The sequence below is a fragment of the Diabrotica virgifera genome, chromosome 6, assembly GCF_917563875.1.
Source record: "Diabrotica virgifera virgifera chromosome 6, PGI_DIABVI_V3a".
NCBI classification, from domain to species: Eukaryota; Metazoa; Arthropoda; class Insecta; order Coleoptera; family Chrysomelidae; genus Diabrotica; species Diabrotica virgifera.
The window spans coordinates 239,771,705-239,785,073 of record NC_065448.1 but is presented as its reverse complement, the minus strand read 5'-3'; the positions used below and the strand labels follow the sequence as shown (position 1 = coordinate 239,785,073).

Below are 13,369 nucleotides of genomic sequence, written 5' to 3'. Positions count from 1 at the left end.
TCGAATGATTTTTTCTAATGCCAGGTTAAATAAGAGACACTCGTATAAGAGAATAAGAGAAAGAGAACTCGTTTTGGATTTTTACCATGCTCTCTGCTTCTGTGAGTGTAAGTTCAGTTAATTGGACAAGATGAAGGGTATTTGATATTCTACCATAGCGAGTAGAATTACCTCTATTAACTGAGCCGTATGTGGCTTTGAAGTCCACGAATATGTGGACAAATATTACAGACCTAAAATAATACATATACTAAACCAAGTTGGATGCAAATGGCCCAAGATAGAGCACTAAAGACAAGAGGGATGACCCTATGTCCAAAGATGGATGTTCTTAGCTGATTTGTTAATACTTTAAATAAAGGAATCTTTTAAGAGTAGTATCTAATAACTAAATATATTGGCTGTAGTGCTTTGCGTACAAAGCCACTTCATTCTGAGTTATCAAAATAAAGTTCAGTTGTTATCAATTACAACAACACTTGAGATTACTTAAAGACAATTGTTTTATTAAGTTTAATAACAATACACAAACAAGAATAAATATATAGATCAGATAAAAACACTTGGCGAATGGATTTAGTGTCCACAGTCATATAAACCCAGATAAAAACAGAAATAATTACACATGTATAATCACTTTTCTCTATGTAAACTGCACATTCTGATACAATAACTCTAGAATTTTTAATTTTCATAAAATATTTATTTATTTATTTAAAATAAATATTTATTTTAAATATTCAGTAGAGGTTACAAATGAATATAAAATTTTACATGATTTGGAAAGTAACACCATTTATTGAGAATGGTTATCTATTGAGAAAACTAGTAGTGCCATCTTTTGAGAAAAGTGAGGACTAATTTTGAAAATGGCTTAAAATTCCAAATAAAACTCAATGCATCCACGTAAAAGCTGCTGAATATTGCATTGTCATCGAGTTCTGAGCTATTCTGAAAATTTCCAATCTCAAGCTAGTCCGGGAGTATGTTTAAAATCGATTATAAGATTTTTCCCGGACAAAGAACAAGCGAAGTATATAACAATGTTTTAACATATACATACCTTCTCAACTTGATCAATATTTACATATATTCCTGAGAGGACCTTTAAACATATCTTTGTTAATACTAAACCCAGCCATCTGACAATTTTTAAGTTTCTATCGTAGCCTATTTCATCTAAAATGTCACGAACTTGTGTTTCTAACGTAGCTTTTGGGATATTATCGATCCTACTTATCTAAAACAAAAAAAAATACACATAATATGTATTAAGCATTTTTTTATACACTGCATGTCAGAAAAAACGGGCCCTCAAAAAAGTTTAAGAATTGTTTTCTATTTTTTACTTATTTATATCAAATTAAATCTGTTGTGTATTGAGTCACTTACTTTTGTAGCATGTAACCCGAAATTATCATTAGTAATAAATGGAAAACAAAGAAACAATTCTGGACCTCGGAGGTAAACTGCACTATGTCATTTCGAGCTACTGCGTTTAGCGTGTGTTTGCAACAAAGTTTGGAGCACTTAGAATGTTAATAAAAATCTGATATATGCCATAGTTGTTTGATAGACAATATGTCTATATATTAATGATAATATATAATCAATTTCTATAATCCAACTAATAAAACTAGTGGATTAAAAAAACTTGTTCAGAAAAACGCCATGTCGACATAGTGTAGTTTACCTCCGAGGTCCAGAATTGAGAAAATACTAGGTGCTAAATATATGTATTGAAAATTTTGATGTACCATTACAGTTCGTTATAAACTCTTAGTTCAAGAAGTATAGTAGAAAAATCATTAACATCAACATCTAAAGTATTTACAGATATAAAATTCAATGAGAAAGAGCACTTTATGGAGGGATGTAAAGAGCAGAGATGATGTCCAGGAAAACATTGTATAGCCAAATCACTAACATATTGTGGAAGGTGTATTGCAACATTGTGTAAAAATTGTTTTATAAGTAGGTAAGTACAATGTCATAAAACATTAATTTATTTTTATTAGATGCAAATAGAAATGTTAATTCCCGACTGTTTTTAACTCACTCATACATGCCTACTTGCAATAATAATGACATCACTAGCACCCACTGATCTATTTATAAGAGTGGACCAAATTGAAAAATGCATGGATATAAAACAATTTCATAAATATTTCCATATTCAGAACAATATTACTCATAAATTATGTATGAGTAAAATTTAGATATTTTAATAAAAAATAATTTGAGCGTTAATGGGTAAAAAAATAGTTGATGTATAAGATGTAAGACAACATAAAATACAATCATTTGTGGATACTTTTAGAAAATTTATAATGTTAATTACAATATCCTGCTAGTAACATAACAAACATAGTTGTATATGTATATTATAATTATATCATTAATCAGTATTCACCTAAGAAACAAGTAATTATACTAATGAGATAACATATTCATTTCAACACTTAATCAAATAAAAACAGAAAAAAGACTCTACAATTATCATAAATTATCACATTGTATAACATCACTTTCTTTGTAATAAATCAACAATTGGAAAATAAATGATCAATATTTCAAGTAAGTATAGGCGACTTGGAAATTGTTAGAATATGTAAACCCAGTATAACAAAATTTAGTTTGGCAACATTCAAATAAAAGTAGCACAGAGAAAACAAACCACTAAAGCAATCTACAATTTATTTGGCTAAATCTACTAACACTCTGACAAAGAAAAAAAGGATCTTTCAGAGCATACTGCCTGGAGCGGAAGTATGGCCAATGACCATAGGCGTAACCAGGGGGTGGTTTTGGGGGTTATAACCCCCCCCCCTTTTTGAATGTACTTTGAGCTCTATGGTCAGTCAGGGTAATTGGAAACACTATTTGAATATCATGACATCTAAGCATTTGAAATGTATTTAAAAATGTTTTATATTATAGTAAAATAAATGCTTTTGGTTATTATACGATAAGCCAACAGTAAAAAAAAACTAGTCTTAAAAAGTCTTAATTAGTCTTAAAAACTAGTAAGAAAAAGTCACAAAAAAATAAGATATACAAAGTTTCCATTTACCCCAGAAATTTTAAGAAAAAAACTAAATTATGTGGTAAATGTAAACAACAATCTCAGGCATTTAAACACGTAACAGTATGGTCTTCAATTTTGGCTGACCATACAGTAGGTACACTGGTTCCATCTTATCAGTTGGTATGTTTCTACCCTTTATGCAGTTGTAAATACAACATAATATGTGGAATACTATAGTAAGCAGCAGCCTGCTATATTTATTTTTTTTTGTTTTAAAATCTGACACCACATTTTTAAATCATTCAAAGAGTATTTCGTTGGTTCTCTCTTCCGTATGTTTGTACTTCTTCAACATTTTAAAAATATCAAGACCTGTAACCTTAAAGGTAGAATTCCGCACCAAGCGACCGAGACAGGAGACCGCGACAGGCGACAGATAGGTCGCGATAGACGATAGTTGGTCGCTGGTCTCGGTCGCGGGCTGCAGAACTACCCTGATATAATTGCATTGAGAGCAGTCGTGGGGAGACCTCGCCTATCTGTCGCCTGTCGCGGTCTCCTGTCTCGGTCGCTGGGTGCGGAATTCTACCTTAACATAAAAAATTGATTCCCATTTACCTACCATTGTTTCCATTTACCCCTAATGGGTGTTTTCATTTACCCCATGCTCAAAATTTAAGGGGGTAATTGTGAACACTTACTGTACTGACTTCTTGTAGTAAATAACATTCAAATTAACATTGTAGGCAAAATAAATATTCGTGTAGTAAAATAAATCATATAATTACTATAGGTACCTAATACAGAGAGATAAAATTTGTAAAATATTGGCACTGTTCTAAATCGATTTATCTGTTTAAAAACAATCAAATTTTAATTGCACAGAATGGAGATTCACTTGGTTTGTAAACAAATGAATAACATACCACACAATAAACAGAGATGGAATTGTAATATCAGGGCCGTAACTACGATGTTGGGGGCCCCGGGGCAAACGTGATCTGGGGCCCCCACCGGGAGGTCTGGGGAATGTACCTCTCATCGGGGGGGGGAGGGGGGTCGGAAAAATGTTTTATATTTAAGCCATTGAAAACGCATTTTTCCTCGTGTGTGAACACCACACTCTCTTCTTTCGTTTTCAGCATGTCTTGCAATAACTATAAAATTAACAGCGCTAATGATTACATCTTCATATGTATCTGACATTGCGGACGGATCATCAACGAATGCGTTCGTTCGCTACAATGTAAATGGTCTTACTTTGTAGCTAACGTAAATGCACCTTAAGGTGCATTAAGCAACTGCAGTGTGAGCCAAACACTCTGCGAAGCTGGTCAGTGTACTGGTGGGACTGATCCTAATGTGCTGATTCTATCTTAACCTTATCTTTCTTTTCAATATGTGGTACCATGTGGTAGTGATGTAACGAATGTCATTTTTTGAACATTCGCGAATACGAATGCGAATATCTGCTACCGACATTCACGAATGCGGATGCGAATGCGAATACAGTAGAACCCCGCAAATCCGAACTAATTGGGGGGGCAGCCTGTTCGGATTCCGAAAAGTTCGGATTATCCGAAAGTTAGCCTTAACTAGTAGTTCAAAGCATTCATTGTGATTTTGAGTAGCCAAACGTTCTCGCAAGAGTGTGGACAATATTTTTGGACTCAAGTTGACTATGAGAGAACCGAAGTAAGTTTGTGTTTAACCTTTATAAACATTTTATAAATCTATATATTAAAGTATAATATTTATTTTTAAGAAATTTTAAATGTCAAAGTCCTAGTAATCCTACATTGTCCAATTTTCTGGCTTTACTCTGTATAATAAACATGTTTTTAAGTTTTTGTCTTGAATTTTTAAATTTTTTTCACTTTCCGTTGGTTCGGATTTGCCGAAAGTTCGGATTCGCGGGGTTCGGATTTACGGGGTTCTACTGTATTCAGTTTTTATTAAATTTGTTTCTATTTTTGTAATATTTCCTAAATTTGTAATGAAAAGTGAATTGATATTTGGTGTAAATTAATCTGAATCTTAAGCTTTATTATATAATACCAAATAATGAAAAAGGCTGATAATGTGATTATACAAGATTAAGTTATATCTATCTATTGCCCTTCATTTTTCCAAAGTTGAATGTAGGCCTCCCCCTTATTTTTCCACTCTTCTCGGTTCAGTGCTAATGCTATCTGGTCCTGTGTATCTTTTTAGGTCATCCGACCATCTCGTCTGTGGTCTGCCTCTTCCTCTTTTGTAGTCCTAAGGTCTTCAGTGAGTTATCGCTTCATTCCATCTTCCGTCTCTCTGTCTGCTGTTGTGTCCTACATATTTCCATTTGAGAGTAGCTGCATGTTTGAGGTTAAGTTACCTTTTCTTAATAAAAAAAGATGAGAAGTGAATATATTTTGATTTTATTAACCTAAAATTATCTTAAAATTATTTTTTTTCTGGTTTTCATATTCGCAAAACATTCGCACAAATTTTGCGAATGCGGATGCGAATGCGAATATGCAAAAACATGCGAATATTCGCGAATGCGAATACGAATATTCGCTACACTACCATGTGGTTCCTTTCATGTACGAAGATGTGGTCTGGAGTAAATTGATTATGACAAAGTAGGTGGGACCTGGGGCCCCTATTCCGGTTGGATTTTAGTTTTTATTTTGCCAAAATAACTAATTTCCTCAGTAACAATTTATACCTTTACGAAAGGTCTCAGGGGCCCCAGCTCAGCGCCCCCTCTTCCAATGGCATTTTATTTTTTATTACGCCGAAATAACCAATTTAAATTTTTATGTTAAGGTACCGGGGGCCCCAGCTTAGCTCAGGCCTTAGGGGCCCCTGTTTTATTCCAATTGCATTTTAGTCGAAAAGACTAATTTCCCCAGTGAAAAATGAAAACTTAATGTTGCTTTATTTTTAAAAGCTCTTTTTAAAATTGTGTCATTTGAAAATATTTAGTTGGGATCGGCCTTCAAAATACATATTTTTATTTTCCTCGTAAAAATCTATGTCAATCTCTGTCAATCAATGTAATATCTCAGCCAATCAAAGGGGACTCCTGCGGGGCCCCCCTTGGCCGGGGGCCCCGAGGCACTGGCCCGGTTGCCCCAATGCTAGTTACGGCCCTGTATGTGATATTGTTGCAATATTTCATTTCTAGCGGTAGGGAGTACTGTTTACAATCACCCCTGTTTCCAATTACCCTGACTGACCCTATATGCTTAACACCATTATTATTCCATACCCCCAGAGACCTTCAAGTGAAACAATTGGTGTCTGAATGCGTTAAAGCAAATGACATACCAAATCCATTTCATGATCATTTACCAGGAGAGGACTGATACCAAGGTTTCATGAAAAGAAACAATAACATCAGCCTAAAAAAGGCTGAACATCTTCAAAAAGCTCGAAAAACTGCTCAAGATCCAGCAACTGTGTATGATTTGTATTCCAAATTAGGGGATCTTTATAAAAAGCATGATTTGGAGGGGCCTAGTAAAGCTAAGTTTATTTTTAACTGCGATGAAAGTGGTTTTGCCAGTGATCCTAGCAGACTAAAATCACTGGGTGAAAAAGGGAAGCCTCTTAACAGAGTATCAGGTGGATCTGGACGAGAGTCAACAACTGTTTTGATGCCAATGCGTGTCAGCTGATGGATTTTTTCCCCCATTAATTGTTTTTAAAGGGGCTGCCGTTCAAGTCCGTTGGACATCTACACAATCATATCCAGGAACCAGGTACGCAGCATCATCAAAGGGGTGTATGGAGGAACCTCAATTTTTTTTTTTTTGGTTTAGAGACTGTTTTATAGAACATGTGAAACATATTCGAAGCCATGATAATGTGGATCAAGCTGCAGTTTTGTTGTATGAGTGTCATGCAAGTCATTATAGCCTAAGGATAGTAGAAGAAGCCATAAAAAATAAAATAGAACTCATGAGTTTCCCTTCTCACTTGACTGATAGAATCCAGCCCTTAGATAAATGTGTGTTTGGACCAGTTAAAGTAAAATGGGATAAAAAATTGGTCCAATATGGAAAATCTCAAGTTGGACAAGGAAGTGGACGTCTAAGTAAGGAACAGTTTGGCATTTTACTTGAAGAAGTGCTACGCGAATCACTCCTTTCAAAAAACATTATAGGTGGCTTTGTCTCAACTGGAACATATCCAATTGATCCATCTAAGTTTCCGGAAACCTTGTTTGACCCAGCCAGTAGACCTTCAAAGGTACAAAAATAAAAAGCATACAACTAACTGTTTAACACAACATATTGCCGTTGATAACAGTAATATCATGCTCCAAAATAATGTTGAATCTACATCTACAAGCACCCAAAAAGATACTGGTTCCTTGTTTGTTAATAAAAATTTCTTTTCCCAACTGTCCACTTCCACTAGTGTCATCCAACCAAAGCTTAAAACACCTACAAAAAACCTATAATTTCAGCATCAAATATTGAAGATTCCATGAGCCCAGAAATACAAAACATCGCAATTGATTTGTCAACAAGAATGAACGAACCCTCGCCAATGAAACCTTTAGATAATCCTCGGACCATAGTGGAAATATTCTCATCCGTATTAGAAAAGAAAAGTCAAAGTCAAACAGTTGAGTTAAAGAAAATGCTACTGTCATTAGAAGATTGACTCAGTCTAGCTATGGGGAAGTCTTAACATCAGAAGAGGTGACGGTAAGGTTGAAAGAAGCTGAGGAGAAGAAATCAAATAAGAAAACTGCCGTTAAGACTGGCAAAACAGAAAAAACTGGAGAGAACGATTGAGTGATTGAATACAGTAAAAACTGTAGAAATCCTTAGTATACAGGGTGTAACAAAAATACAGGTCATAAATTTAATCACATATTCTGGGACCAAAAATAGTTCGACTGAACCTAACTTACCTTAGTACAAATATGCACATAAAAAGAGTTACAGACAGCCCTTTGAAGTTACAAAATGAAATTTTTCCAATATATCGAAAACTATTAGAGATTGTTTATTGAAAATGGACGCGTGGCATTCTTATGGCAGTAGTATCTTAAAATTATTGTGAAATTTGGACACCCCTTAAAAATTTTATGGATGTTTTGTTTCTTTAAACAATGACCCTCCAAACTTTTGTGTACGTTCCAATTTAATTATTGTAGTACCATTAGTTAAACACAATGTTTTAAAAACCTTTTTGCCTCTTAGTACTTTTTAGAAAAGTCAGTTTTTATCAAGATATTTTGAATATTTGTCAAATCCACCACATATTTGTATAGAACCGTGAAGTTGGCCCGAAAAAGTCGGGAAAAAAAATGCGATTGATGCCATTCGTTTGTCCATTGATTGTCCACGTTTGTCCACCATTTTATTTCGTTAGTCCACCCATCAATTCTTTTTTATAAACAAAAATTTTTTTTCGGGCTAACTTCACAAATCCACAAATTTTCGAAAATTTAAAAAACTCTTGTTATATTGTTTGTCCATGTTTGTCCACCACATAATTTTTTTTGTCCACCCTCTGAAACAACCCCCTGTTAATTGTAATTATTTTTTTATTTCTTAATTCGGGCTAACTTCACGTTCTCTTAAATGGGCATTTAAACGTTAATTCAGGTGCAGAATCACAACTAAGCGTTTGTCCACCCCTTTGCAGCATTTGTCCAACCCCTTAAAGTGCGAAACAACCCCCTCGTTAATTGTAATTATTTTTTTATTTCTTTATTCGGGCTAGCTTCACGTTCCATTAAATGAGCATTTAAACGTTAATTCGGGTGAAGAATCACAACTACCCGTTTGTCCACCCCTTCGTAGCGTTTGTCCAACCCCTTAAAGTGCGAAACAACCACCATGTTAATTGCAATTATTTTTTTATTTCTTAATTCGGGCTAGCTTCACGTTCCATTAAATGGGCATTTAAACGTTAATTCGGGTGCAGAATCACAACTACCCGTTTGTCCACCCCTTCGCAGCGTTTGTCCAACCCCTTAAAGTGCGAAACAACCACCATGTTAATTGCAATAATTTTTTTATTCTTAATTCGGGCTAGCTTCACGTTCCCTTAAATGGGCATTTAAACGTTAATTCGGGTACAGAATCACAACTACCCGTTTTTCTACCCCTTCGCAGCGTTTGTCCAACCCCTTAAAGTGCGAAACAACCCCCTCGTTAATTGTAATTATTTTTTTATTTCTTTATTCGGGCTAACTTCACGTTCCCTTAAATGGGCATTTAAACGTTAATTCGGGTGCAGAATCACAACTACCCGTTTGTCCACCCCTTCGCAGCGTTTGTCCAACCCCTTAAAGTGCGAAACAACCCCCCTGTTAATTGTAATTATTTTTTTATTTCTTAATTCGGGCTAGCTTTACGTTCCCTTAAATGGGCATTTAAACGTTAATTCGGGTGCAGAATCACAACTACTCGTTTGTCCACCCCTTCGCAGCGTTTGTCCAACCCCTTAAAGTGCGAAACAACCCCCCTGTTAATTGTAATTATTTTTTTATTTCTTAATTCGGGCTAACTTCACGTCTGCTTAAACGCGTATTTTAAAGCTAATTCGGGTGAAGAATCACAACTACCCGTTTGTCCACCCCATCGCAGCGTTTGTCCAGCCCCTTAAAGTGCGAAACAACCCCCTAGTTAATTGTAATTATTTTTTTATTTCTTTATTCGGGCTAACTTCACGTTCTCTTAAATCGGCATTTAAACGTTAATTCGGGTGCAGAATCACAACTGCCCGTTTGTCCACCCTTTCGCAGCGTTTGTCCAACCACTTAAAGTGCGAAACAACCCCCTCGTTAATTGTAATTATTTTTTTATTTCTTTATTCGGGCTAGCTTCACGTACCATTAAATGGGCATTTAAACTTTAATTCGGATGCAGAATCACAACTACCCGTTTGTCCACCCCTTCGCAGCGTTTGTCCAACCCATTAAAGTGCGAAACAACCCCCATGCTAATTGTAATTATTTTTTTATTTCTTAGTTCGGGCTAGCTTCACGTTCTCTTAAATGGGCATTTAAACGTTAATTCGGGTGCAGAACCACAACTGCCCGTTTGTCCACTCTTTCGCAGCGTTTGTCCAACCCCTTAAAGTGCGAAACAACCCCCTCGTTAATTGTAATTATTTTTTTATTTCTTTATTCGGGCTAACTTTACGTTCTCTTAAATGGACATTTAAACGTAAATAGGGATGCAGAATCACAACTACCCGTTTGTCCACCCCTTCGCAGCGTTTGTCCAACCCCGTAAAGTGCGAAACAACCCCCCTGTTAATTGTAATTATTTTTTTATTTCTTAATTCGGGCTAGCTTTAGGTTCCCTTAAATGGGCATTTAAACGTTAATTCGGGTGCAGAATCACAACTACCCGTTTGTCCACCCCTTCGCAGCGTTTGTCCAACCCCTTAAAGTGCGAAAGAACCGCCCTGTTAATTGTAATTATTTTCTTATTTCTTAATTCTGGCTAGCTTTACGTTCACTTAAATGGGCATTTAAACGTTAATTCGGGTGCAGAACCACAACTACCCGTTTGTCCACCCCTTCGCAGCGTTTGTGCAACCCCTTAAAGTGCGAAACAACCCCCCTGTTAGTTGTAATTATTGTTTTATTTCTTAATTCGGGCTAGCTTTTAAATGCCCATTTAAGGGAACGTGAAGCTAGCCCGAATTAAGAAATAAAAAAATAATTACAATTAACAGGGTTGTTGTTTCGCACTTTAAGGGGTTGGACAAACGCTGCGAAGGGGTGGACAAACGGGTAGTTGTGATTATGCACCCGAATTAACGTTTAAATGCTCATTTAAGAGAACGTGAAGTTAGCCCGAATTAAGAAATAAAAAAATAATTACAATTAACTAGGGGGTTGTTGTTTCGCACTTTAAGGGGTTGGACAAACGCTGCGAAGGGGTGGAAAAACGGGTAGTTGTGATTCTGCATCCGAATTAACGTTTAAATGCCCATTTAAGGGAACGTGAATTTAGCCCGAATACAGAAATAAAAAAATAATTACAATTAACGAGGGGGTTGTTTCGCACTTTAAGGGGTTGGACAAACGCTGCGAAGGGGTGGAAAAACGGGTAGTTGTGATTCTGCACCCGAATTAACGTTTAAATGCCCATTTAAGGGAACGTGAACCTAGCCCGAATTAAGAAATAAAAAATTAATTACAATTAACAGGGGGGTTGTTTCGCACTTTAAGTGGTTGGACAAACGCTGCGAAAGGGTGGACAAACGGGCAGTTGTGATTCTGCACACGAATTAACGTTTAAATGCCCATTTAAGAGAACGTGAAATTAGCCCGAATAAAGAAATAAAAAAATAATTACAATTAACTAGGGGGTTGTTTCGCACTTTAAGGGGCTGGACAAACGCTGCGAAGGGGTGGACAAACGGGTAGTTGTGATTCTGCATCCGAATTAACGTTTAAATGCCCATTTAAGGGAACGTGAAGCTAGCCCGGATAAAGAAATAAAAAAATAATTACAATTAACGAGGGGGTTGTTTCGCACTTTAAGTGGTTGGACAAACGTTGCGAAAGGGTGGACAAACGGGCAGTTGTGATTCTGCACCCGAATTAACGTTTAAATGCCCATTTAAGAGAACGTGAAGTTAGCCCGAATAAAGAAATAAAAAAATAATTACAATTAACTAGGGGGTTGTTTCGCACTTTAAGGGGCTGGACAAACGCTGCGATGGGGTGGACAAACGGGTAGTTGTGATTCTTCACCCGAATTAACTTTAAAATACACGTTTAAATGGACGTGAAGTTAGCCGGAATTAAGAAATAAAAAAATAATTACAATTAACAGGGGGGTTGTTTCGCACTTTAAGGGGTTGGACAAACGCTGCAAAGGGGTGGACAGACGCTTAGTTGTGATTCTGCACCCGAATTAACGTTTAAATGCCCATTTAAGAGAACGTGAAGTTTCGCACTTTAAGGGGTTGGACAAACGCTGCGAAGGAGTGGACAAACGGGTAGTTGTGATTCTGCACCCGAATTAACGTTTAAATACCTATTTAAGAGAACTTGAAGTTAGCCCGAATTAAGAATTAAAAAATAATTACAATTAACGAGGGGTTGTTTCGCACTTTAACGGGCAGGACAAACGCTGCAAAGGGGTGGACAAACGCTTAGTTGTGGTTCTGCACCCGAATTAACGTTTAAATGCCCATTTAAGAGAACGTGAAGTTAGCCCGAATTAAGAAATAAAAAAATAATTACAATTAACAGGGGGTTGTTTCAGAGGGTGGACAAAAAAAATTATGTGGTGGACAAACATGGACAAACGATGGACAAACCATATAGCAAGAGTTTTTTTAACTTTTCGAAAATTTGTGGATTTGTGAAGTTAGCCCGAAAAAAAATTTTTGTTTATAAAAAAGAATTGATGGGTGGACTAACGAAATAAAATGGTGGACAAACGTGGACAATCAATGGACAAACGAATGGCATTAATCGCATTTTTTTTCCCGACTTTTTCGGGCTAAGTTCACGGACCTACATTTGGGGGGTTTAAAAGCACAAAACCCCCATAAATTTTTTATGTAAACATATTAAAAAAGAAGCTGCATCTCGATAAAAACTGCCTTATCGAAAAAATACTAAGAGCAGAAAAGTTTTGAAAAGATTGAATTTAACTAATGATACCACAATAATAATTTAATTGGCACGTACACAAATTTGGGGGGGGGGGGGGGGGTTAAGGACTCATAAAATTTTTAGGGGATTCACAAATTTTACTATAATTTTTCTTGAAGATGCTTCTGCCATAAGAAGGCCACATGTCCATTTTCAATAAAAAATCTCTAATAGTTTTCGATATATTCGAGAAAATCGATTTTCATTTTGTAACTTCAAAGGGCTGTAACTTTTTTAATGTGCATATTTATACTTAGGTAAGTTAGGTTCAACCGAAGTATTTTTGGTCCCAGAATATGTACTAATTGATAACCTTTATTTTTGTTACACCCTGTATAATACATCAATGTGTTGTGTAAACAAATTGAATCATTGAAGTTGTAGCTTTATAAGGATATTTGCATACATTGACATCCTTAAATAATATATGCACATGGAAATAATACCCACTACAGTGGAACCTCGATTATCCGTCTCTCCATTAACTGTCAAATCTGTTAACCATCAGGGTCCGTACATCATCAATTATTCATTTTGTTAGCGTTGAGTTTTGAGCATTGCGATGAGCCAAGCAACATTCGTTGAAATGTATAGTGATGCTACCATTGCATTTGCACAAACAAAGATTTGTGTAAAGAAGCCAGAGAAGGTGCATCGCACATGCAACAATTCATTGAGTGAAATTCTCTACAAGAAGAAGACTATAA

General features: G+C 35.9%; 1 protein-coding gene across 1 annotated transcript in view; it reads right to left on the bottom strand.

Annotated features, from left to right (window-relative positions):
• LOC126886816 (dihydroxyacetone phosphate acyltransferase) overlaps nucleotides 1-13,369 on the bottom strand; it is a 36,005-nt gene that overhangs the window by 21,821 nt on the left and 815 nt on the right. Inside the window, exon 2 of the mRNA XM_050653883.1 lies at nucleotides 1,064-1,240. Coding sequence (XP_050509840.1) covers nucleotides 1,064-1,240 — 177 coding nt within the window. The remainder of the gene's footprint in view (nucleotides 1-1,063; nucleotides 1,241-13,369) is intronic.